General features: G+C 34.0%; 1 protein-coding gene across 2 annotated transcripts in view; it reads left to right on the top strand.

The window, feature by feature from the left end:
- The first annotated feature begins 7,450 nt into the window (after nt 1-7,450).
- Nucleotides 7,451-27,325, top strand: part of Epac (Exchange protein directly activated by cAMP) — a 374,689-nt gene continuing 354,814 nt past the window's right edge. For both annotated transcript variants that reach the window (XM_074115265.1, XM_074115263.1), the window contains exon 1: nt 7,451-7,885. In XM_074115265.1, coding sequence (XP_073971366.1) covers nt 7,848-7,885 — 38 coding nt within the window. In that variant the 5' untranslated portion in view covers nt 7,451-7,847. The remainder of the gene's footprint in view (nt 7,886-27,325) is intronic.

Genomic DNA, 27,325 nt, shown 5'->3' with positions numbered 1-27,325 from the left:
GTTTTCTTTGTATTAAACACTGTTGCCAACATTGCACTTACAAATACAGCTTTTATTTAAATGATTTATATTAATTTAATTATTCACTTTAAAAAATACGAATGGGATAATTTATTGAAGAAAAGAGTGAAAATTTATGCAGTTTATCGTAATAATAAAGTTTACAGAATAGGGAATAATCGTAACCATAAAAATTTTGTTTTCAGGAGGGCCGCTTTATTTCAAACTAATATCTCTTGTATTGAAGTAATTTTTTTCCTAAATCAACAGTTAAATTTTAAATAAAATGCAGATACTTGAAAAATATCCCTCTTTCTCTTTTTTTTCACTTTTTCGCATAAGAAAAAACAAAATTTGTTTACGTACAGAATATTTTAAGAACGTAAAATCATAGGAACCAATGATAGAAACGATTTTTTTTTTTTTATTCGACAATAAAAAGGAATGCGAATGGAAGACTACGTAATAGTATTATTTACCAGGTGCGGAAAATACTTTACACTCGAGTTAAATATTATATTTTTTCTGCAACCATTAGGGTTATTAACTAAAAAAAAATAACTATACAGGAATCACTAGAATCCATTTTAAATTTCTATAAGGTAACACTATAACCTTTTTAGCTGTTATAATTAAAAATATCTAATTATTTATTAAAATATTACTTTTATTTCTATATTCCATTCAATATTTATTTTATTTTTTTAATATTCGTTTTTTAATTATTTAGATAAAATAAATTTAAATAAGCTTATTAAAGTTTTACAGAAAATATTTAATAACAAAACTTCTTATATCAAGGAAGCACAATAAAGTTTTTTCACTCACTTGTGAGGAAAGTGACACTAATGGGTATTTTCCCCACTACTGAGGTAAAGTTGGGTATTACACAGCCGGATTTTAATTGAGTAATGAGAACATTCCTACATGGTTGCAGAAAAAGATGATTCGTACTAGAGAAAGTTGTTTTAAGAAACAATATTCTGCACCGATCTTTAACTATGTTGATTTTTCTCTCAATTTTGGAGCAGAATAATGTTTTTGAATTATGAAAAATTGTATTTTCTGTATATATCAATTCTTATTCTTATTCTTATTCTCTTCCTCTTCTACCTTGCTGTGTAGAGGATGTATATATCAATGCGATATATTAACAGTCAAAACTTTCTGATTGAAAAGTTAAAATGGAATTGTAAATTTATTAAAATAGGACTGAAAAGTAAAAGTCTTAAACTTTTAAAGTAGTTTTTATTTGAATTTTTAAAGAAATTGTTGGTGTTATTTTCAAAAAGAAATAGATAATTTCATTTTAAAAAACATCTGAAAATTACTGGTAATAAATACACTGCTCCACAAAAAAAGTGGCGCACTTTAAAAATGCGTTATTTTTTTTTCTCTGTAACTTTTTTGTTCTACATTTTATTTTAGTTAGCAAATATAAGAAGTATAAAGTTACGGGAGGGCTAAAATTAAATAAAAAATGATCTAAAAGAAAATAAAAACCTTTAATTTAACAAAAAAGTACTTCTCAGCAAAAAATGAATTTGAAAAAAAATGTATTTCTTCCGATTAAAAAAGAGAAAAAGAATTTTAGTAACGTGTATTGCTCGCATTACTGCATCCATTCTCCTCGGCATACTCCTTATTGAATTTCTCACGAAATCTTGTGTTAATTCCTCCCATATCTCCACCAGAGCACCTCGCAACTCTTCTAAGCTCCTGGGAGGATTATTTCTCCATCTTAATCGCCTACCCAGCTCATCCCAAAGATGTTCAATTGGATTTAAATCCGGGCTGCGCGCTGGTCATCTCAGAATACGAATGCCAGTATCGTGGAGATATTGAACAACACAGGCGGCAGTGTGTGGTCGGGCATTATCTTGCATAAAAATAAAATTTTCCCCAATAAATGGTGCATAGGGTATCACATATTGCTGCAAAATTTCCCTCACATACAAATCTGCATTCAAGATTGCCCTGTTGAACACGTGGAGCTCAGTATAAGCCCCCATAGAAATCCCAGCCCACACCATCACTGAACCACCTCCGAATGGTGGTCTACCAGAAATATTGCATGGAGCGTAGCGCTCCCCAGGCCTTCGGTAAACTCGTCGCCTTCCATCAGGTGCGTAGAGAGCAAAACGGGGCTCGTCTGAAAAGAGAACGTTTCTCCAATCGTTCTCAGACCAGTTGCGGTGTTCCCTAGCGAACTCTAGACGGGCTCTCCGATGGTCTACGGTGAGCAATGGTCCTGTGGCTTGCTTCCTAGAGCTTAAATTCATTTCAGCGAGCCTTCTTCGTACATTTTCGGCATTGACTGAAACTCCACGAACAGTAAGCAGTGTTTGAGCTGTTTCAGAAGCAGTTGATGTACGATTTCTCAGAGTGTGACTTCTAATAAATCGGTCATCAAGTGCTTCTGTGGCTCTTGGTCGACCCGGACCTTGTCTGCGAGTGCAGAGGCCTGTCTCCCGGTAACGATGGATGGCTCTACGGACGGTGGTCTCAGGCAACCCTAACGTTCGTGCTGCGTACCGCTGACTCCATCCATCCTCAACTAATGCAATAATACGGGCCACTTGCTCTGCTGTAATTGAGAGTTTGCAATGCTTTCAGCTTGAAAAAAGTCTAAACGCAACTGTAGAGGTCAATAAATTTATTTACTGTTGAGGTAAAGTTCATGTTGTTTTTTACACAAAAAGACCGAAGGGGATTAAACGAGGAATTGCTTCTCTATTTACAAGAAACTTTGGGCCTTGTTTCGATTAATTGTTCCCTGACAGTTTATGAAAATAATTAAAACTAATAATCTTTCCCCAAAATGTGATAAAACAAAAAATAAACGTTTTTTTCAAAGTGCGCCACTTTTTTTGTGGAGCAGTTTAGATTTATAAAAACAAAAACAATGGTCAAAGTTGGGTGTTTTTTTTTAACGTTACGCCTTTTCTAGCACTTTTTTGACGATCAACCATTATACAACTGTCCTGCCGAACAGTTTTAATTTAATTTGGACATAAAAGTAATTATATCTGAAGGTTGAAAAAACGTGAATCCGTTCAGACTTCTGTGGCTTCTGGCTTTTTAATAATGAGCTTTTTTTACGAAGGACATAAATGGCAATAATTTAAAAAAATAAAAATAAATACCCATCACACGTTTAAGAAAATTGGTTAGTGCCCTTTTCCACAGACCAATTTTCTACATAAAGAGTAAAAGTATTACTACCGAAAGGTGTCACAGGAATGAGATGAGTGTCCTTGTTTAGCTATCTTGGTTTGACAGCCAATTTGAGAATTGCCCTTCTTAAGTGTGACAGCATGGAAGTTAAATCTATTCACCATCTGAAAAATTCACATTATCGTTTTACTTAAGTTTTTAAAAAAAATTTGTGGCGTCCCCCCCCCCCCAATAATAATCGCATATTGATTTCCAAAAATTTTGGCAAGACCAGCGTAAAAAAAATAAAATTATATGAGCATTTCTTAAAGTAAGAGTACAAAAACCATGTATCTTGTTAGAATCACTTGGGAGAAATCACCATGTAGAAAAACCACTGGAATCATGATACACAGCTTGTCTTCGTGTGGTAATTTATTGTATGATACAGGTTTTTTTTTGGGCCAGAGGTTGGTATCACTACTTTTCACCCGTCATTTTCATAGAATTAACAGCCATGTGCATACTACTAATCAGCTGCAACTGCTTGTGTATTTATTCATTATTCTTAACAAAATAACCTTACAGGTGGGCGTCAAAATTATATTTGAAGTAGAAAAGCTTATTATTAGACTACAAAAGTTCAAAATTTTGTTGGTGGAATTACACAAATTTGACAAGAATGCTTTCGAATGATTTTTAAATACAAATTGAAGCGATAATTTCAAAACAGGATACTGCATTTCGCTATTCCTGCTCAGGACTGGAAATGGCATGGGTGTTTTGGGCAACACAAATTGTAGCATTTAAATTAGAAGTGAAAAAAGGGGAAAACACCTACATCTGGGGAAAAGTCGACTAAAACCCGTCCCACCCCCGCAAACAATGTGTTTTGTAACACATTTCTAGGATGTTCGGTAACATTCCCGATCGACCAACTTGTGTAGCTTTGAATCAATAATAGTTCTTGCAAGCTCACTCTGTGCACTGATTGTGAGGTGAATATTGTGCTAGATAATGCACTTTGGCAACAAGTAGATACACCCATTATAAAAGCTTCAGGACACAAGTTCTAACTTGATACTGCTACTCAATACTGCACGAACTTCAACTAATCAACTAAGTTGCTTATCGATTAGTACGAGAGATAGTAACCAATGATTAGTACAAAGTCATATAAACTAATCTTTAGACACCACTCACCTCTAATTCCAGAGCTTTTCAAACTGCAATACGGCCTAAGTTTCGAAGAGGAGTCGCGGATGGTTTCTGAAAATTGAACAGTACGTTAAGAATAAAGATTTTACCAGAATTTTTATATGAGACACATTATTATTATACGAGAAAAGATATTTGATTACACTCTTAATATCTCCTATATAATAGAATAGATTACATTAGGGCGGCCTCCAGGCCTACGCCACCGCGACCTCTTTGGATCTATTGTGGCTCCCCTCACTCTAAAGCTCAGACTCTTAAGCTTAATCAGACTCTCTTGATGCTGGAGAGCGACTCCTGGGTAAAACTCTCACAGGCCTTGGTTTTTCCTCCCCGAGAAGTAACATCCTTAGCCATATAAGCCCTAATATGTACTAGCATTATTAATTTAATAAAAAATCTGTTTTAGCTAAGAAAACTGTGTTCATTAATTTTTAAGATTATTATCTGTAATATAAATCTAAGTAAGATTCCTACTATTTCAATAAATTCTTGAAAAAGGAATAAAATGAAGATATTATCTTCAATTGCTTACAGGTGGCTGGTTTCAGCAGATAAGGATATAGTACTGTATCTCAGGTTTAATGATATTTAGCTGGTCTAAATGGATAGGATCGCTGGGATTGAATCTTCTGGCAGTCTAATTCCACACTACAAAGTAATTCCGATTACCGTTTTAACTCTTCTAAGGAAATCTCTTTAAGAGTGATTGAGAACTTTCTCGAATTCACAACTACGGAAAATCTCAAGGAATTGAGAATCAGGTGGAGAATCAGGTGGAGAATCAGGTGGAGAATCAGGTGGAGAATCAGGTGGAGAATCAGGTGGAGAATCAGGTGGAGAATCAGGTGGAGAATCAGGTGGAGAATCAGGTGGAGAATCAGGTGGAGAATCAGGTGGAGAATAAGTGAGCTCTTAATATACAGATGTTTATGGACACTGTTAAAACTCAGAGAAACGGGTACAGGATCGCTCGGAAATCACTTATAATCTTCATTTTAAAGTAATTCATAAATTTAATATTTTATACAGGTAAACCCAAAAGTAAAAATTTAATTTCATATCATTAGAAAGTAGACAGAAAATAGAGCGGCTTTAGCGTTTTGTATGATTTTTTTAAAAATTGATCTTTCTTGATCTTGAAACGACTGGGTTAACCAAAATCCTTTTACTTAGCTTAAGTTTTTTGTTTCTTGGCTTAAGAAAAGTAAAAAGAAGTAAAGTAAGGCTTATTTTTTTTTTAGGGCTTATTCACCTACCTAATTAGGTGTCGTGGACAAAGGCTCCAAGTAAACGTACTTCACTATAAAGTTCCCATATTAAACAGATTATATAAAAGCCAAAGCCTGGATCGGGAATCGAACCTAGTACATACTACAATACATAGCTTTGCGGGAATCTTGGAAAAAAAAGAAAAAAGAAAATTCTTTATCTCTAAACCAGTTAAGCGCGTTTGACGTGAATACGACTATTCATTCGAAAATCTGGGAAAAAAACACATCATTAAATAGAAAAGGAATCATTCCCGGGATGACCTCATTAACCAGTTAAGCGCGTTTGACGTGAATACGACTATTCATTCGAAAATCTGGGAAAAAAACACATCATTAACTAGAAAAGGAATCATTCCCGGGATGACCTCATTAACCAGTTAAGCGTGTTTGACGTGAATACGACTATTCATTCGAAAATCTGGGAAAAAAACACATCATTAAATAGAAAAGGAATCATTCCCGGGATGACCTCATTAACCAGTTAAGCGCGTTTGACGTGAATACGACTATTCATTCGAAAATCAGGGAAAAAAACACATCATTAACTAGAAAAGGAATCATTCCCGGGATGACCTCATTAACCAGTTAAGCGCGTTTGACGTGAATACGACTATTCATTCGAAAATCTGGGGAAAAAACACATCATTAAATAGAAAAGGAATCATTCCCGGGATGACCTCATTAACCAGTTAAGCGCGTTTGACGTGAATACGACTATTCATTCGAAAATCTGGGAAAAAAACACATCATTAAATAGAAAAGGAATCATTCCCGGGATGACCTCATTAACCAGTTAAGCGTGTTTGACGTGTATACACGTCAAACCAAATCTCTGTAACGGTGCGTTCAATGTGTATACTCGTGGTGAAAAATATAAAGTTGCCATTAACTACAAAAAAACTCGAAATTTTAATAAAATACAAAGAATATTATTTGGTGGGATGTTTCCTTTATCTTACCAATAGAACTGCCAAGTATTTTATACGGAGGGAGGTGGTGGGAGTTAGCCAAATGATAAGTGATTGGTACATGTTTTGGTCTCCGCATTAGAGATTAGGGAATTAAGCACACAAATAGAAGCTCTCAACCCTTGTACAATGCCCAGATAGAGGTTCAGACCTCAGTACGAGCATGATTTCATTTTGCACAGAATTCAAAAAGCTCTTTTCTTCCTTTGTAAAAAAAGCTCCTGCGTCCCTAGTTAACTAGAGGCAATGCATACGTGAAGCGGCGGTGCAAGATTTTTGAATGAGCACAGAATGAGCTCTGGTAATCTCAAGCCCCCCCCCCCCCCAGAGATTGCAGTGACTATTACGACGTTGTGTTTACTTTGTAGTTGTTTTGCCCTGCCTTCGACGTGTAAGCCACGTCATTGTCTGATTTTAATTCCGCACACTGTGAGGTTTGTTTTTATAAAAAACAAAACTAAATTCCACGCTTAACTGGTTAAGTAGCATTACCGTATAGTACATTTCGACCCAAACTTTAGTATCTGAAGGGACCAGATTGCCACTAAGAAATGCTAAGTTTTAAGTTTCTACGACTTCTCGAATTTGGGACGTTCTTTGTTATATCATGTGAGCTATCAATATTTTATTAAAATAAAAAATAAAAAAATAAAATAAAATATGGTGTCTCCTCTGTATTAAGAGTGGTACCGTACATACATACCCACCATACAGGCATGTGACGTAAGGCCGACCAAGTAAATGTTTACAATGATTGCGCTTGTCAGTAAAGTGCAGGCGCGCTGCCGCCACTCGCCCTCCTCAACACGGAATTAGGAGGGAAATAGGATGTGGGTCCGTCAGTCTGTCCCCGCGGCCCCTCACAGCCGACCGACCATGCCGCCTCTACTGGCCTCCAGTCTCGTCCGAACCGTCGAAGGATAACCGTGCGCCTGCAACACACTTGTTTGCCGTCTATCTGTTTTTCATTTTTTATTTTATTTTTTATTTTTTTGATTTTTGCTTTCTTATTTATTTTAAATTATTTTTTTTGTATTTGTTCATTCACAACTCGCCAATTTACTTTTTACTCGCACTTTTAATTGACTATTTATTAAAAAAAAAAAAAAAGTTATTCTTTTAATTTTATACCTTGATCAGAAGATAAAAGAAAATCCTAGCGTAGTTTTTCCCCCTTTAATAATGCCACTTTTATTTTCCACTTGAATGCCTTCTGCTTTTACACCGAGCTATGGCAGCCTCAGAGTGGGTGACCGCGTTCGATAAGAGGTTAGTCCATCTATTTCTTCTTTCTTTCTGTCAGAAACGCTCTGTTTTTCTCACTCTGTAAACACTCACATGACTTCCTTTTACTGGTAATAACTGACCTGGTTTCCAATAATAAATTTTTTTGTTTTTTTAAAACACAAAAACTAATGTTTTAAAGACCATAATTGGTCTTTTGCTAAAAATATATAATTAATAAAACCGTAAATTACTCTGAAATGAAACTTTCCAATGGACTATGAAAGCTATTTCCATTCCACATCCAGCAATGCCCTAAAAGCAATCCCCTTTGAACAATTTTAGTAATAAAAGTTATAAAACTATGGGCGGGTAATCTCACAACGAAGACTGAGAACACCATTGGTACCAATTTCTATCTAAAAATATCTTTTTAAAAAGTAAAACCTCAATTCTGTTAAAAGTTATTTCAGGTTATAAATTGGGAATTTTGGTTGTTCATCGTACTGTACTGGTACTTTATTAGTGGAACCTACTGCTCGTTCCCAAAAACTGCTCTTACAGAATTCTACTGGAAAAATGTTACACACACATTTGTAGACCACCATGAATCTAATGTGAACATACAATGGTTACAGAAAATTGTAACAAGACTGTGAAAAAAGCCATTCAGTAGAATTTCCCGGTGTAGGTTTTGGATTTTATTTAATGGTTAATATGAGAACATTTTTTTTTAGCAAAGTGTGGTTTTTGCTAGACATCTCCATGCATGATACCTAATTTGGTCGCAGGACGTTAAGCCTGCCTGAAATAATAGGCTTAAATTTTCTTTGTTTAGTCTCAAAGTATTCTCAGGGTTACTTACTTTTAGGTGATTATAAAAAAATGGCGATTGTGCAACAATTTTCATGATTGGATATTCTGAAATTCTATTGAAAGATTTTAAGTACAACGATATGATGGCTATCAAAATTTTAAGATTATGACAACTGAAAGATTTGGAAATTTGAATACCAAAAAATAATATCGGATAACTTTTCTTCTAATATGGCAAGTTGTTCAGTTCTGGAATTGCAGTTTCTTCATTTATTTCTTAATAACTTCTGAGATATCTTGATCATTAAGGACGGAAAGGTCACAGAATGGGAGCGCCACGGAGATTGATACCTGACTACCAGTTTCCCGTTTTCTTCTCCTAAAAACCTCGCTGTAGAGTTGTGGCAGAGCTATCCTTACAATATCTGGGGAGCACTAAGAACATAGCAAGTTCCTGAGAAGTTTGCTAGAATTAAAGGGGTTATACTACAGAATCCTCTTGGGGAAGCTTTATTTTGAAACATTTATGGAGAGCAATATGTGTAAATGGAATACGTATGTTTACTCCAGGCAAGGTTATCCTCCTATCTGCCTGGTTCTCACTTCTTACCCTCTCGAACATCCCCCAGGATTACCAGGGTGAGTTTCATCACTTTCAGGGTACTGCAGAGTTTCTCACCTAGCGCTAAAGGGGCCAAATATGTAGATCTAATTAAAGAAACTAAACTTATACCCATAATAGCAGGAATGAAGTCATGTGAGTGTTCAATAACAAACTTTTTTCCTTGAGTGTTTCACATTATGTAAACATGATGTTTCATTTAATGTTTTTTATTTTTATATTACAGTTTATGTTTCGTTAACATTCAATTGGAATATATTAAATACAACAGTATAGTTCAATTAATTTAAATGCGTAGAAGCTCCATTATTATTCGAGTTAAACTAACTATTGTCACACGCAACAACTCTGTACATAACATAACTAACATAATGTATGATTCATTAACACTAGTAAAACTTTATTTTGTTCTTAATTATGCACTATTATTGTTTATTTGTGATCAAATTGCTTAATTATTAAAATGTATCTAAAACTTAAAACAGATAAATATTGGTATTAATCAGCTGTAGAGAAAATGCATACCATGGCCTTCTGGAGGTTTAATTTTATCTTCACACTAATTTAAATTTAACTAATCGATTTTTTTTTTGCAATAAGAATGGAAATTATGTAACAGCTGATACCTGATATGTTAGAATCAAACACTCCGGTTGCTTGGTTACCAAACTAATCGAGATTACAATCTAGGCTTGCTCATTAATAAAATAACGTACATCATTGTTTCAAATTTTAATCAAATATGATCGATGGATGGATTGGTACCATTAATAAATGATTCTTGTAAGTAAATTGCTAAGAATATGTGAATGTGTGCTATTCACAATTTTGAAATTTTATGTGCTATTTTTTTGACATTTTTGACGATAAATTTAGTGTAAACATAGACTGCAATTATAAAAACACTAATTGAGTAATTTCTAATTTTTTTAGGATCATGAGACCTTAAAATAATTATTTCCGTTGAAAATTCGATGTAGAAAACATCATGTTGGCAGCACTTTCACTACCAACAGTAAGATAAAGTAAAAATAAATCAATAAATAGTAGGTACAAAAAAATAAAAATGAACAAACGATAAATGAATTAAAACATTAATATCGATATACATCAATATCGAATGAACATTTTAACCATTTTATTTTTGGCCACTTTTTTAATTATTATTATTTTTTAAATCTTAAATGATTTGTCAAGTTTTCCAAAAATCTAGTGCCATTTATTGCATTAATCTTAACGCATCTGCCGCTGCAACTAAAGAAAAACATGTACAACTTAATAATCGAAATGTGCACGTACTGTAGGGCTCAGTAACATTTACGAACAAAACAGATATTCCAGTCTAAAATACTACGACTATTAGTTGATTCCAGTACTATGTAACAAACCTCAGGCTGTGCACGGATCTCGTAATTCCTATACCCAAGGGAAAATGCCAATAATACCATACATATGCATACTTTCATTGTCCTAATCGATTGGGACAGTCTCTCACCTCGATTACCACATCCCATTATTCACTTGATTTACTTATTACGAAATTATCTACACAGTTCATAAATTTCTAAACAAAAAAATAAAGCAAAATGTGTAAAGTAGAGACAACTAAACTTTTAAGTAAAAACTACTTAGTAAAAGAAAATTAGTATGATAAAGAAAAAACATTAAGAGGCTTAAGGATTTAATTAAGGAAAAAGCATGTGATTGTTTTTCCACACCAGAATCTTTTATTTTCCGCCTTAACAAACAAGTTGTGAAATAGGATAAAATGGTACGAGTCTATTTACAGTTGAAATTGGTTTTTGTGCTAGGAATGTGTTATTTTCGTTTAACTATTTGTTTTCTAAAAGAAAGTTTAGTAAATAAAACTTTAAAACTGTCTAGTTTAACCCTCCTGAAACTCATATTAGTTTTTACATTGTTAAAGTTAAGTTAGTTTTGTTAAAAAGTTTTGTTCAAAAATGTATGACCTTACATTAGATCGTAAACTCTTGTTCAATGTAGAGTAAGATAAAACAGTTTTTACTTTTACTTAATAAAAGAAAGAATAAGTATGTGAAGTCAATTTTTCGGAATTGAATTACACCGAAAATACGTATTTTTTAAGTGTACTGCCACAACAATAACAATTTCCTTGGAACTAGACCCATTCATTGTGCCCGTACTGATTCTATATCTTTTATCTGAAACATATTCCCCAGGAAAATTCGATTAAACGCACTTCTGAGGAAGAGAAAGAGGGTAGGTGGATAGGTTTTCCACTAGAGGGCCATTTGAATAGAATGTAAGATGGTTTTGAGTTTATATAGCCGACGAAAGCGGCGAATCCTGAAGGCCATATACTTGCAATACATTTAGATAATGCTCAACAGTAATTGTTTCCCTAGATAGAACTAATTCACTATAGACAAATCCCGGTTACTCTCGAAGAAAGGCCTGGGTCTTAACAAATTATTTGAAACACTTGGGGGAATTCTTCTCTTTGGAAACTGGATGAAGTGGAAATCTGGCATCAACAAAATATCCGAATCCAAACTTGCCAAGCTCTGATATTTCCCTTGGTGATTGGAGGATTGAATGAGCTACAGAGAATCCATTCAACTCATCAATTAAGAGTGCAATCTATGGAATATAAGGGAAGAATGTTGCAGAGAAGGGTACATAGGTTTTTTTCGAAACATTCTTTTCAGATTATAGATATAACTCCAAAAATTAATACCGGAAGATTCCGGAACTTGGAGGCGATACCGAGTGACAAATAACTACATATGAAAGAAAATTGAACACGTTCAGCTAAGAAGTGCAATGAATAGTTCATATATTTCTTGATGATATTACGCACAATAAAATAATTTATTGGTGAAGACAGTTGAAAAATATTAAACGTTTAACCAGGGGAAAATTGGAAATAAAAAGAAAAGCATAAACTTGGGAAATTCGTACACGTCATAATGGACTTGAATAACTGAGCCTGGACATTAAGGAATGCTCCTGTGAAACATAATAAAAGTGCTGCACGGAATAACAACCCTACGGCTTATGTGTGGAGGGTCACGTTGAGTCAATAAGGGCTAAGGGTGGTCTTCTAGTGAGTCAACTGTTGGCATGAGTCACACGTACTACTTTCGATAACATTTGCTGCAGATCAACTTTTCACATCTCTTCCTAGATCGACTGCCCAGTTCATTCGTCACCCCCTTATTCGGCTGATTGTGTACGCATTAGTCATAGATCCTCTACTGCTTTCTGTCTCATGAAACCTGTCAAAATTGGGCACAGTTAATGATAAACCATTTTAAAAGAAATGAATTCCCAATTATTCATGTAATATTAAATAAATTCAAGAAACAATAAATATTATTCTAATTTGTCTAACATTACCTCAATGTAATGATTACACTTAAAAATTTTTAACCATCAAACGGCGCACCATGGTGTTTCACGTTCGTTGCAAACTAATTTCACTAAATGGAAAATAAATCTTTAATCCTTACACAAAATATAACAGAAACTTACAGTTTAAAATGTTAAGTATAAGGGTTGATTAAACGCCAAAAGGTACACAAATCAGCGAGTACCCAATATTTCATTAATACTTCATTAATATTTAAGTAATTCTACTGCATTAATTTTCATTAATAAGTTATTTTTTAGAATTTATTAGATATCACAGACCCTTATGCTGGCCATTTTCGTCTACAAAATATATGTTCAAGTAGCACTGTAGATTGACTGTAATATCTAGTTATTTATAATAATCAAACTATTAATTACAGGTTAAAAAGAAAAACGTTATAAAAAATAAAATAAAAATATGAGGCTAAAAAATTCAAAACCTTGTTTAAAAAATGCTTACACTAACTTACATCAATGATTTTGTTTATTTTATTTATTTATTTTTATTTTTAAATAAAAATCGTCGGTTTAAGTTCATTCTTCGATTAAAGTAATTGTTATTTTATGAAGTAGTCAAACGTTTATAATAATTATCTGGCTTTATCGCAAGTAACATAGTTTTCTTCAATTACATTCTCCATCTAGGTGTTCTTCCCACAATGTTGTATATATGTAATATAAAGTAAATAAGATATGCATATATTTAGGACAGCTAATTATTCCAGTATTTTACTATAAGTAAAATTAGTGGGACTAAATTAAATTACAATAGAGAAATGAATAATTATTGTTTAATAATCTACTTGTTATTAACTGTGTGTTAATTGTGCTCACGAATATTTCGGTAAGACGAATTCTAGACAGTAGCCTACTCTAACTTTATCTTTACTTTAACATGCATGTACGTGTATGTGATTTATCATAATTATAACAAAAAAATAATATAAATGAAGTGGCCAGCATAAGGGTCTGTGATATCTAATAAATTCTAAAAAATAACTTATTAATGAAAATTAATGCAGTAGAATTACTTAAATATTAATGAAGTATTAATGAAATATTGGGTACTCGCTGATTTGTGTACCTTTTGGCGTTTAATCAACCCTTATACTTAACATTTTAAACTGTAAGTTTTTGTTAAGGAGATTTTTGTACCTTTTGGATAGATTTTCCTTTTTGTCTATTTTACAAAGTTACATATCTGCTTTACAGATTTTTTTAAAATTTGGAATAAGCTATTCTATCATTATAACCTGATAAGGTGTTAACTACCACTGGAGAGATCTTTTTAAAAAATGATTCTAGTTGCGGCTCCCAAACCATCCTCAATAACAATTTTTTTGAGAAAGCGTTTTGAATAACATAGGAAGGTATTTGTATGTAAATAGCAAAATTAAACTGCGATTTCAGTACTTCCTTTTAAGAGGAGTAAGAAAAATAAACTAGGATTGCAGTACTTCTCCCTAAAAGGCAAAGAGCCAAAGATTTTTTAATCGAACAATTCATTGATTTAAATCGGTTCACTCATTGATAATTTAAACGATTGCAGTACTTCCTCTTAGTAGGAGCAAGAGAATCAGCAACGTAGAGGAGCTTTAACCACTTATTCGAGCTGAATTTTATCAAAATCGGACTAAGCGTTATAGAAATATTGGTAATAATAGTTTTAGAAAGGGCCTTATTTGGGTGGGGCAAACTCCCCTCCTTGTGAGGCACGGTGCCGAGAATTTTAAAGTGCAAATCTGTATAAAATTTCGATTCGAATGACACTTCATTCATAAAAATCGGTTCACGTGTCGATAATTTGAAACGATTGCTATACTTCCCCTTAACAAGTGTAAGAGCTGATCGCCGCTTTAATGTTACGTAGGGGAGCCCTAACCCTATCATCCTACCAAATTTTATCAAAATCGGGCCAAGATTTACAGAGTAATTAGTAATAATAATTTTGGAGGGGGCCTTACATAAAGGGGGCTAACTCCTCTCCCATTCGATGTACAGCGTCGGGACCCCCAAAAGGCACATCTACATAAAATATTGAATCGAATGACACCTCATTCATGAAAATCGGTTCACGCGTTTAGGCGCTACGTTGTTTACAAAAAAGGTAACAACAAGAACAAGAAGAAGAAGAAGAAGAAGAAGAAGAAGAAGAAGAAGAACAAGAACATTTTTTGAAAAAGCGGTTTTTGCTCATTTTCGGCAACTTTTTTCTCGAAACCTATTAGATCTGGGTGGTTGCAAAAAAATTACAGTTATGAAGGAGGGTTTGGAGTAAGATTTAAAGAAAATTTGGGAATTTTATCTTTTATAGAAAAAGAGAAAAAAATTGTCAAAGTTGGGTGTTTTTCAACGTTACGCTTTTTCGTGCAGTTTTTGATGGTCAACCCTTATACAACTGTCCTACCGGACAGTTTTAATAAACTGATATCAAAACTACACTGCCCTAAAACGAATTAACTAGAAACCTTATAAAAAAGATATGTACCTAGTAGTTGTATGCGCAATATATGTATTTATATAGTTTTCAGAAAAGAAATATAGCTATTTGTAATCCACTGAAACTAAGGTTGAAGAATTTCTTTAAACTCGACTTTAGCAACTTATTTAACTCCCATTACTACACTAAAGATAGAACAGCACATTATACAAAAATGGTACTTTAGAGGAAATCTACTTACAACTCTTCTAACAAATAGTCTTACTCGAATTTTCCATCCTATCTATCACGAACTCACTAAACTCTTTTCTCTTTATTGTCATAAGTTTTTGGTAAATTTTTTTGTATTACGACATATAAACTAAAATTTTGAAAATTCATATTAATTACTAATTCGACATCAACTAATACGTAGTAATGTAACATTTTTATTAAAAAAATCATTCAAAAAACTTACACGACTGGACGGTCGTACTTGTGAACTTAGTTCACAACTGGCTGATTTAAAATAGGTATTTTACTATTTAAAAGCATTTATAAAACCCTCTTGGAGAACTGGATTCGTTCCGTGATCGAATAATAATAAAAACTTTTAGATGTGAGTCCTCAGTTAAAATCTCGCTAATAAACTTACCTAGTGAAATTTCACGATTAGTTCATCATTATAAGGAAATCGTTTAATCTGGACGAACTTACATACACTGGGCCAAAAAAGTCTGTGAACACTAACCTAAATTTTATTTCTTTTATTATTATCTTAGTAGAAACTTCTTTTATTTCCAAATTAAATATACTATTCGATAGAGAGAAACCAGAGTTTTTCATTTTATATTCAATCTTTTATTTTTGTTCAACAGGAATATCACAATTAAATGTTTAACAAAACCAGACTCCAAACGAATGCAAAAAAAAGTCTGTGAACACTTTGCAGATAATAAAATCATTGTTATAAATTTTATAAATTTATAAATTATAAATTTTAAAAACTTGTAGGACCTCCTTTGTTCCTTACCACTTCCAACAAGCGAGCTTTCATCGATCCTACTAAGTTTGTGGTCGTCAATGTTGGAATTTTATTCCATTCTTCTAAAATAGCGTTTTTTAGTTGTTCACGGTTTCTTATTCCTCGTTTATTTATTTGGCGGCTGATTTCATCCCACAAATGTTCAATTGGGTTAAGGTCTGGCGATTGTGGAGGGGTGTTTAGGCGCCGGGGTGTATTGTATAAAAGCCATTCCCGAGTTTTTAGTGCGGTATTTTTCATTGTCTTGTTGGAAGACAAACGTTCCCTCCAACCCCAATTTTTTTGAACTTTCTCTTAAATTGCGTCTTAATATATCCACATACATATATTGGTCCATCTTACCATTAATTAGATCTAACTTGCCCTCTCCTTTAGCACTCATGCACCCCCACACCAGAATGTTGCCTCCCCCATGCTTAAAAGTTGGCTTTATATTTTTCATTTTCATAGCTTCATTTCTTTTTTGCCACACTTTTTGTCGTCCATCAGACCCACAAACATTGAATTTCGACTCATCTGAAAAGATTACGGTTTCCCAGAAACTAGAAGGCTTAGAAACATATTCTTTCGCGAAAACCAATCGGCGCTTACGATTTATTTTATTGATTAAAGGTTTTTTCCTTGGGACTCGACCGCAATAATCGTATTCATCTAATTTATTTCTAATTGTCTGCGGTGTAACGCTTACACCGTAATCACTTGATAATTCTTGACTGATTTTTTGAGCGCTTGTCCTGGGTTCTTCTCGAACAGACTTCAGAATTTGCCGTTTATGAACGGAATTAAGTTTTGGTGGCCGTCCACTGCGTGGCCTACTAATCACATTTCCGTACTTTTCGTACTTTTTAATTATATTATGCACCGTTGAAGGGTTTTTTTGAACTATCTTCCTTATTTCTCGAATACTTTTTCTTTCATTTCGCAACCTCATAATAAGTTCCCGTATTGGTCTGGGAACTTCCATATTAGTGGTTAAATATGTACTAATTAGATTATTTATTCACAAAACTGACTGTTGTGGTTTCTACAATACAATAGAGAACTTTGAAACTTTATTCAATCGTTTTTCTGTTTGTTATCTTAATGTTTTTACACATTTATACAGCTGTTCACAGACTTTGTTGGATCCTCGCAAGGAGTTGCGGCTCCCCTTGACCAGAATTTTTTTTGAGCGACAATTGTCCGTTGGCAGCATTGGTTGTTTGGACGTGGTGGGGATGGTGGCCAGTGCAAGTGCAAGGCTTCTGTTCAGTTGCCCTTTGGGCTTCTCAACTGGTCACTGTAAAGGAAGTGTACGTCTTTGTTCTTTTCTGCTGTCCGCCCGCCAAGATGGCGTTCTAAGCGTGGGTCGGCCTGACCTGTGTTGTGTGAATCAACTGTCTATATGTCATTTTATACAGAATCAAGTTGTGCACATACCAAGTGTTATTGTCATGTCAATTAATTGTTAATGTTATGCCAATTAAGTTTGATTAATCTAAGTAAGTCGAAACATTGTCAATTTATTTTAAGTAAGTCATTATGTCCTGGATCATGATCCTCCCAATCTGTCATGCAAGTTCAATATAAAATTTTATTGTATTTGTCTCAATCATTTAAGATATTCTGAGCGTCGGTGGCGTCCCCACCCTTCCCTTTCCTTTAGGAGTTTTATTTTATTTGACCTCTTCCAAAGACTTTTCAGACTTTTTTTGCATTCTTGTGTGGTGTTGTTTTGTTAAACATTTAATTGTGATATTCCTGTTGAACAAAAATAAAAGATTGAATATCAAATGAAAAACTCTGGTTTCTCTCTATCGAATAGTATATTTCATTTGAAAATAAAAGAAGTTTCTACTAAGATAATAATAAAAGTTATAAAATTTAGGTTAGTGTTCACAGACTTTTTTGGCCCAGTGTATATTAATTCGCTTCAGGTTATCTATGAAGGTTAGGTTACAGTTAATACTCTGAAATGGCGACGTTTTGTGGCGGTTTCTTTGTATATGCTTTTACAAAGTATATTTGCTACAAGTTATTTAAGATAAATTACCACTTTACGACTTCCTAAGTTTGTTCTGCAGAAGTTTGTTTCTAAATTAATCAAAGTCCAAAACTAATCGATTATGACATAATCATATTTCATAGAACAATATAATTATCATTCAACTATAAATTCGAATGATAATGACATTTTTTATGAAGATTTCAAAGAATTAGCTTTTACGTTTCATTGAATTGCAATTTATTAGGAAAAGATAAAATATTTTAATAAATTGATTCGAAGTAATAGATATATATATTTAATTATCTTTATCGATATTACTCTTTTAGAACTAATAAATAATGTATATTATTTACTTTCAAATATTTTATCGATTATTTAGTTATTTGCTGCAATTTACAGCTATAGTAATTTATAAATTATAGTTATTAACCGTTTGAAATAAATATGTCTGTTGATTGGTGTTTTTTAGAATAGATTAACTGACCATATACCTACAAACAGGAAAATTCCATTTTCTTATTAACCCACAGGACCGCAAAATCATATATTTTAAGTTTTCACGAAATGCTAATACTTCTGAGAAGACAATTTAAAAGGGGAGAGGCAGATTTATAGAATTTTTAGCAACATGTTTAAAATTTAATTTGCATACTGCAGATTTGCAATGCTTCTTCTTTCTTAAACAAGAGAAAGTAAGAATGATAAGATTTTTTCTTTAATGTATGAAATTAGTGGTATTCAGAATTTAAAGGAATCAGCTGGAGGGTTTTGAAGAAAAACATAGAAAACTGCAAAACCCTTCTGACCAAACGACTTTTCTTTCAACTCAAAACATCTTAATCTCTTTAAAAACTTAATAAATGTTACTAGATAATTGAAATGACGCTTTTACTGTGGACGACTTAGTGGGGGGTTTAACTTCACTTCGTCCCAAGAAACTAAATTATTCTTACATCCAAAATTTGTTCACGCTATGTCTAAATATTTTACAATCCTTGCTTGAGAACAAAATTTAAAGTATTTTTAGGGGCCAGAAATCATTCTCTGATGCTAGCCTCATTTAATTTTTATCACTTATAAGGAAAATTCTTATATTACAATGTAAAAACCAAAAGTAATATTTGCTAAACCCAAAAAACTTAAACTAAAATATAAATTAAAATTATAACATCAATCTTTGCCTCCCCCCAAAAAAATTACGTCAGATGAAATGGAGGAGAAATTTCAGTATATTTGCTATCAGATCAGGGTTAAGCTCTTCAATCACTTACAGCCTCCCAGGGGAGCATTTCACAATAGCGCTACCTACCTAGGGAGTTCAGGGTGTGGGCGCATTAACTAGGTTTACAAAGGTTTGAGTTTGAAAACTGTAGGCGTTCTTATATTGGGGGGATTGGAGGGGCTTTGTGTGTTTGGGGTGGCTTAGCGAGTAAGCCCGTAAAGAATGGCTCACAACATGGAGGTGAAAGAGTTCATGCTATTCGAGGAGAGGGATGCTGTTAAAGAATACATAAAAATGCTGAGAATAATCAATCATAACTCTGTTTAAACAGACGTGCTCCATTATACAGCGGAACGTTTATCAGGCCTACTTGGGGGAAAAAAATATTGCCAGAACCTAGTGGTTTATTATACTCCTCTCTAAATGAAGATAGCTCAGAATCTGGGAGGCTTCTTGGGAGGAAATGCGCCTGATCCAACACCTGATCACTGGACAGGCATCTAGATCTTCTTTGAAACGGTCAGTTAGGAGATGTACCCCTCCATCTCTCCACAGAATTTGCAAGTTAGATAGTACACCTTTTATTACGTAATAAGCTCATCATCCCGGTGAAGATATCCATCAGCTTGTAAAACAACAAGGTTTTCTCACAGATCTTTCTCTACTGTGCGTAGTTCCCATTTTTCTTTTTCTTTCTTGAATAACTGTTTTGGGAAAGTTCATTTTGTGCACTTTGAGATGTAAATAAAATACAACTTGATCACCCATCGAACAGTCCCGATCTAGCGCCCAGTAACTACTAGCTGATTCTACATTTGAAGATGCGTCTAGGCGGTTAGCGGCGACGACGACGACGACGACGACGACGACGACGACGATGATGATGTGGTCAAAACAACTGTGATGCAATGGATTTCCTTGACAACCAAATCAAGCGGCAGACTTCTAAGTGCATGGGGATTCAAAAGCTGGGTTGTACGATACGATAATGAGACCTGCGAAGCAAATTTGTATTGTGGTACTGGGTTCGAATCCCCGGTCTAGAGGCCTTGGATTTTATTTAATGTTTAATATGAGGAATTTACAGTAAAGTATGTTTGCTAGTCGCCTCCGTCCACGACACCTAATTTGGTAGTTGGACGTAAAGCCCTGCCTGAAAATATAGGCGATTACTTTACTTTACGATACGATAAATGCCTTAAATATTAGTGCACAAATATGGATTTAGGTGCATACCTACATAACAAAAGACTCTTATATTTACTGTTACTACGACCTATTTGATCATACGGCATCGAAATATGGGGGATCGACTAAGCGTTCCAACTCACTACGCCTCCAGGCATTACAGTCCAAAAATACTTCAAAGACTTCTTAACGCTCCGAGTTCTATGTATCTAACCTCACACTATCCATAATGACCTCAAAATCCCTTTCATTACAGATCTTGCTAACACTCGTTTTCTCAAATTTCTTCATTCCTCTACAGCAGCTCATCCTAACCCTCTCATAGAACACCTATCTTCCTCCATATTACCAGGTAATCCTCTAAGGAGATTGAAGAGAAGATGGCCTCTCGTGATCTACTCTTATCGTGAGAGCAAAGCACGTTACTGGAGTGGCACCACTGGGTGCCTTCTCCACTCATGATTTCCTTTTATTTCTTTATTCTTTCACCATATTTGCTTGTTGCAACAACTTGTTGCAGTGTTAAATTACAATAAAAGATTTAAAAAAAAAGTAACAAAAAAGTGAAAGTGAAAGCAGGCTTTCATGTAAAAATAAAATTGTATACATACTTGGGTTTCTTTTATTTTAAAATGGTACTTACTTAAAAAACACGCCTCACAAAATTACAGATGTAGGTATATGTAGATGTTGCATAAGATTTTTTTTAAAAAATATTTTAATAATGTATAAATCAAAGGTAAAACTTTTATAAAAACTTATTGATCAGAAGTTTGTGTACATATAAAAACCAATAAACACAGTTTTTATAGCCCGGAGGCTGTGGGGTACCATAATATGAGAGCTGACCTGTACAGTTCTCTCCGTTAAATTATAACTGAATTCACAAACTCCGCTGCACTCATTTTCCAGTCCTACCTGAGACAGAGAAGCGGGACGAGGAGGAGACTGCTCGGCCCCCTTTTAATAATATACTCGCCGGGAAATAAAAGAAACGCAGCACACGCTATTTGTGTTTCACCATTAGGTAATGGAATTGCCTGAATAATTAAAGCAGAGAAATTTTTTAATAATTGATTCTATCCCTGGAAGATTTGATAAAATTTTCTCTTTTTAATTTCTCTTAGTCTACTAGCAAGGGAATATATTGTAATCGTACAGAATTTAGAATTTGAGAATTCACTGAAAAGATCCGTTTTGAGACTTGTAAGTGGTTTTTTTCTAGTTGGTCTGCGAGTGTAATGAATAGGGAACGGATTCGTATGTATTTACATATTTTTTTCTAGGCAATTTACGGACGTTTTTCAACTAGAAGTATTCATACTGACACTTTTTAAGCCGTTTGAGTCTACTTTTATTTCACATATTTCCACATATTTGGATGTTATCGCATATTTATACATATTTGATTAAAATAAATAAATATTTCTACATATTTAATCAAAATATGCACATATTTTTCATTTTTGGCATATTTTCATAAATGGGAGGTGGTTGACAGGAACTGTGAACCACAGACTGTGAATCACAGTGGTTAAAAAAGTGTTTTTAAAAGCACCAAGTCGCATTAAAATGCTAAAAGATCTCTATACAGACTTGTGCCTTCCACCAGAACCAATATTGACAAGATGGGGTACTTGGCTGGAAGCAGCTCAGTATTACTATGAAAACTACAATAAAATCAAGAATGTCCTTTCACATCTCGAAGAAGAAGCAGTAGCGATAAGTCTTTATTCGAGAAACCTAATTTAAGGAACGACCTTGCATTCATTTCTGACAATTGCGTATTTCTTGCACAAGCCATTACCCAACTTGAGTCCCAAAATGTTCGACTGACAGAAAACGTGTCCAACGTTAAAAAAGTCATCGAAAAGGTGGAAGGAATACCTGGGAGTAAGGGAGATCTGATCAGATCAAAACTGGTAGAAGTACTGAGCAAGAACAAAGGGTGGGAGACCATCTGCCAGATTCGTAAAGGGAACATCGTGTACCCTTTACAACCAACGAGATAACTTCTTTCAGCAAGGCACCTATAACATCTGTAGATGTTGAACGATCTTTTAGTCGTTACAAGTCCATCTTACGCCCAGATCGTCGTCACTTTACGTTCCAACATTTGAAATTTCATTTGGTTGCAAACAATTTCGAAGAGTGAAGTTTTCAAAATTGAAAATTTAACACATCTTTTTTAAATAGTAAAAATGTTCTTTGTTGTATAAACCATTATAACTTGTAAAAACAAATTATTTTGTTCCTAATAAATTATTATAAATTGTAAAAATATTCTTTTCTTATATAAATAATTATAACTTTACCCCCCCCCCCCCGAGAAAAAAAAATTCCATTTTCATAAAAAAAAATGTCCATTTTACTTAAATATTCCAGAAAATATTTTAAGAAAATCACATATTTTCCACATAATTGACGAAAATAAATGCATATTTTAATTAAATATTTGGCATTTTTAAATACATAAAAATCCGTTCCTTACGTCATGAATAACGTAACTCAAAAACAAAATCTCTGATTCTCTCAAAAAACGATTTTTCTTTAAATGTTTTCTCTAAAACGATTCCTACGATATTCATTAAACACTGCATACTTAGAACTAACAGCAAATTAGAATACACGAACTTTCTGGCATTACTAGAAGTTACATTCTCCGTCGTTATCGACGCCACGATTAGGGGATAGCTTATTTATAGTATGATCACCGCTCGTAGTGTTAATTTTTTTTAAAAAAAATCGCGTAGTTTTAAGTTCACACTAGCCGCGCGCGAGAATAGCGGAAGGCAAACAATAGTTGACTCCGAAGGAAGCTGCCGGAATGGACCAGGGCACAACTTCAGTAACAACTACTCTGATCTGTAGATGTCTTAGTTTAATAATGAAAATTATCTGCCAGCAATACTAATTTTTATTGGTATACTCGCCAATAGGAGTCGCATGGTCGAATTAACCAGCGAATAGGTTAGAAATAATAAATAAATAAATACTAGTCTGACCTGTAGATGTCTTAGTTAATAATGAGGCTTATCTGCCAGCAATACTAATTTTTATTGGTATACTCGCCAATAGGAGTCGCATGGTCGAATTAACCAGCGAATAGGTTAGAAATAATAAATAAATAAATACTAGTCTGACCTGTAGATGTCTTAGTTAATAATGAGGCTTATCTGCCAGCAATACTAATTTTTATTGGTATACTCGCCAATAGGAGTCGCATGGTCGAATTAACCAGCGAATAGGTTAGAAATAATAAATAAATAAATACTAGTCTGACCTGTAGATGTCTTAGTTAATAATGAGGATTATCTGCCAGCAATACTAATTTTTATTGGTATACTCGCCAATAGGAGTCGCATGGTCGAATTAACCAGCGAATAGGTTAGAAATAATAAATAAATAAATACTAGTCTGACCTGTAGATGTCTTAGTTCATAATGAGGATTATCTGCCAGCAATACTAATTTTTATTGGTAAACTCGCCAATAGGAGTCGTATGGTCGAATTAACCAGCGAATAGGTTAGTAATAATAAATAAATAAATACTAGTCTGACCTGTAGATGTTTTAGTTAATAATGAGGATTATCTGCCAGCAATACTAATTTTTATTGGTATACTCGCCAATAGGAGTTGCATGGTCGAATTAACCAGCGAATAGGTTAGAAAAAATAAATAAATAAATACTAGTCTGACCTGTAGATGTCTTAGTTAATAATGAGGATTATCTGCCAGCAATACTAATTTTTATTGGTAAACTCGCCAATAGGAGTCGTATGGTCGAATTAACCAGCGAATAGGTTAGAAATAATAAATAAATAAATACTAGTCTGACCTGTAGATGTTTTAGTTAATAATGAGGATTATCTGCCAGCAATACTAATTTTTATTGGTATACTCGCCAATAGGAGTTGCATGGTCGAATTAACCAGCGAATAGGTTAGAAAAAATAAATAAATAAATACTAGTCTGACCTGTAGATGTCTTAGTTAATAATGAGGCTTATCTGCCAGCAATACTAATTTTTATTGGTATACTCGCCAATAGCAGTCGCATGGTCGAATTAACCAGCGAATAGGTTAGAAATAATAAATAAATAAATACTAGTCTGACCTGTAGATGTCTTAGTTAATAATGAGGCTTATCTGCCAGCAATACTAATTTTTATTGGTATACTCGCCAATAGGAGTCGCATGGTCGAATTAACCAGCGAATAGGTTAGAAATAATAAATAAATAAGAACTTAGTATTTTAGGTTTTTTTTTAAACGTTCTCGAAACGGAATTACAAAGATTTACATCAGCATCCACTAAAATCCGGGGTGGTACTCATGACAAGAAAATGTGCATCAACCATCAGGAGCTTCCTTTTGCATCAAGCTGGAAGCTAGGAGCAGGATAACTGCTCAATCCTGATAACCCCGAGTTTTCTTGATGACATCAAATTAAAAAAAATTAATAAGCTCTTATAGCTGCTAAAAACTTTCTTTCATAGATTTTTCTTTTCTAAGCAGGGGATAACTTAATTACAACTTAAGTTTATCCAGTCCACACTAAATCCAACTTACCAAACACCTCTCCGGGCCCTCCCGGAAATGGGGAAGTTTTGGACAGTATTCTTTTTCTTTTTTTTCTGTTTTAATTTAATTGATTTCCACAAATTAATCCAAACTTTTCAATCAAGTATTAGTGGCTTCTATTTAACATGGCTTTCCCATTATGACGATGATTTACTCCCTATTTTCCCTTTACAATTTGTAAGAGATGTTTGTTACCAAAGGAAATAATCCCTAGGGAATTATTTGGAGTTTTTTCTAAATTTCCTTCTCTAAAAATTAAAAAAAATAACGGAACACTATACATTTCGCTAAAATAGACCCAAGACAAGAACAGAAGCATCATTTAACAGAAGCTACCCTACAATGAATTTTTTTTTAGGAAAACGTTTTCACGTAACAAATTAATAGTACGTAAGGAGTTGAAAAAAGAAATTTACGGGAAACTGGAACAGAAAAAGCAATTCAGGATTATTTTTGTCCCCTCTATTTTTTCCATAAAATCAAACGTACTCACAAACTTAGACCTCACTTGTGAAAATATACATTTTCACTCGCGAAAAGATTTCAAAACTTATTTCTGCTGGTCTAATTTAAAAAAAAAGTCTGCTAGATTTCAATACTTCAATGTGGTAGCAACGCACATTATCCTTAAATGACACTTTAAGGTTAAACAGTCTGCTTTCCCTCAGAAGTGATCGTAGTCAATTTTCTTTGTGAGGAGGTGGAATAATGTTGATAAAAACAGTTACAGATCTGTGTGCTTGTAATGGATTCTACACAAAGGTAACCTCTTCTTCCTCAAACACAAGCTGGTTCGATCCTAGAAAGGATGTGCGGCCCCCCCGGGCCTAGAATTTATCTGTTGGTGTTAATAGCGCATTATTACCCAGTTGGCAGAACTGGAGAAGAGGAAGGAGTGGGGGTTCCAGCTTGTGCCTGGGAGTTCGAGCCAGTTTTGCCCGGGGGCTTCTCTTGAACAAAGTCGCACTTTGGGCTCCTCAACGGAACTGCAGTCTGTGTTACCTTGTGTGTCAGTTGCCGCCAAGTCCAGCCATGATCAAGATGTCGCCCTACTACACCGGCGTGTAGGTCCCCTGTCCTGTGTCACCTTAAAGACTTTAATATAATTATTTAATGACCCATTAATGTCGCGAAGTCTATGTAAATTGTGTCAAGGTGTGAATCAATGTTGTAATAGCAAGGGAACATAAATTGTAATAAGAAGCCAAGCACGAGCTAATTGTAATTGTATGTCTCGTAAGGTTCCAAATTGTAAGTCTTTTTAATAGATATTTTGTACGGTCTAGACCACATTATGTGTGTTTTTGTACAGCTGAATTATTTAAAAATATATGATCATTTTCTATCCAATCTCTGTTAGTATTCTGAGTGTTGGTGGCGTCCTCTACCATTCTCCCAACTTTATTATTAGTTAGTCGTAATTCTCATTTTCAGTCGGCTCTCCCAATTTCTTTCCTTTTAAGTATTTTTCACCAGCAAACTAATCTTTTCCCTCCGATCTTTGGGACTTCAAGGGAATTTTAAACGTGTATTTACGATGTAAGTTTAATTTCTACATTTACAAAATTATCTCTGAACTTCCTTGTTAGTTATAAAAATAAAGAATGAATATATAGCTAGTCCTTTGGTGAAATAATATAAAGTTACCCGGCCTGTAAATAAAGAGCTAGAAATAGAATATTACAAAGAGAGAAAGACTTCCAACTAGAAGTGGAATATAAACAAACCCAAGCAGATGCAACATGGGGAATGTTAAAAAAAATATATATATATATACATGTATACACAACAACCAATGGAACAAAGTGAGGTCAGTGGATGTCAGAGAACAATTGTTCCTAATAGCGCTGGCGGTTCGACCTTGCCGCTAATTGAATACTAGATCCAGAATTCGGGCCCCACAATGTACACTGCGTGTTTATTATACACAGTACATACACTCTGTTCATGTTTATACTTGGAACATTCTTAGTAACCATTGGAATGGTTTTTACTAGCTCTAGTTCCCTAGTTAGAGGAATTTTGATCGGAAATACATGCCTGGGAACTTAGACTTGTCAAATATTGTTTCTGTTATTGCTCTCGCTTCCGGGGGACTAGAGTTCTGGTAGGAAACAGTTCAAGTTTCACCCCTTCCTAAAAGAACCTTTTTGAATAAGGTTATAGATAACAAATTTTTAAAAAAATATTGGTGACATATAGGGTGC

The sequence above is a fragment of the Rhodnius prolixus genome, unplaced genomic scaffold, assembly GCF_049639745.1.
Source record: "Rhodnius prolixus isolate KJV_2025 unplaced genomic scaffold, Rpr scaffold_7, whole genome shotgun sequence".
Classification (NCBI taxonomy): Eukaryota; Metazoa; Arthropoda; class Insecta; order Hemiptera; family Reduviidae; genus Rhodnius; species Rhodnius prolixus.
The sequence above is the reverse complement of the archived record's forward strand: the minus strand, read 5'-3'. Positions and strand labels throughout refer to the sequence as shown.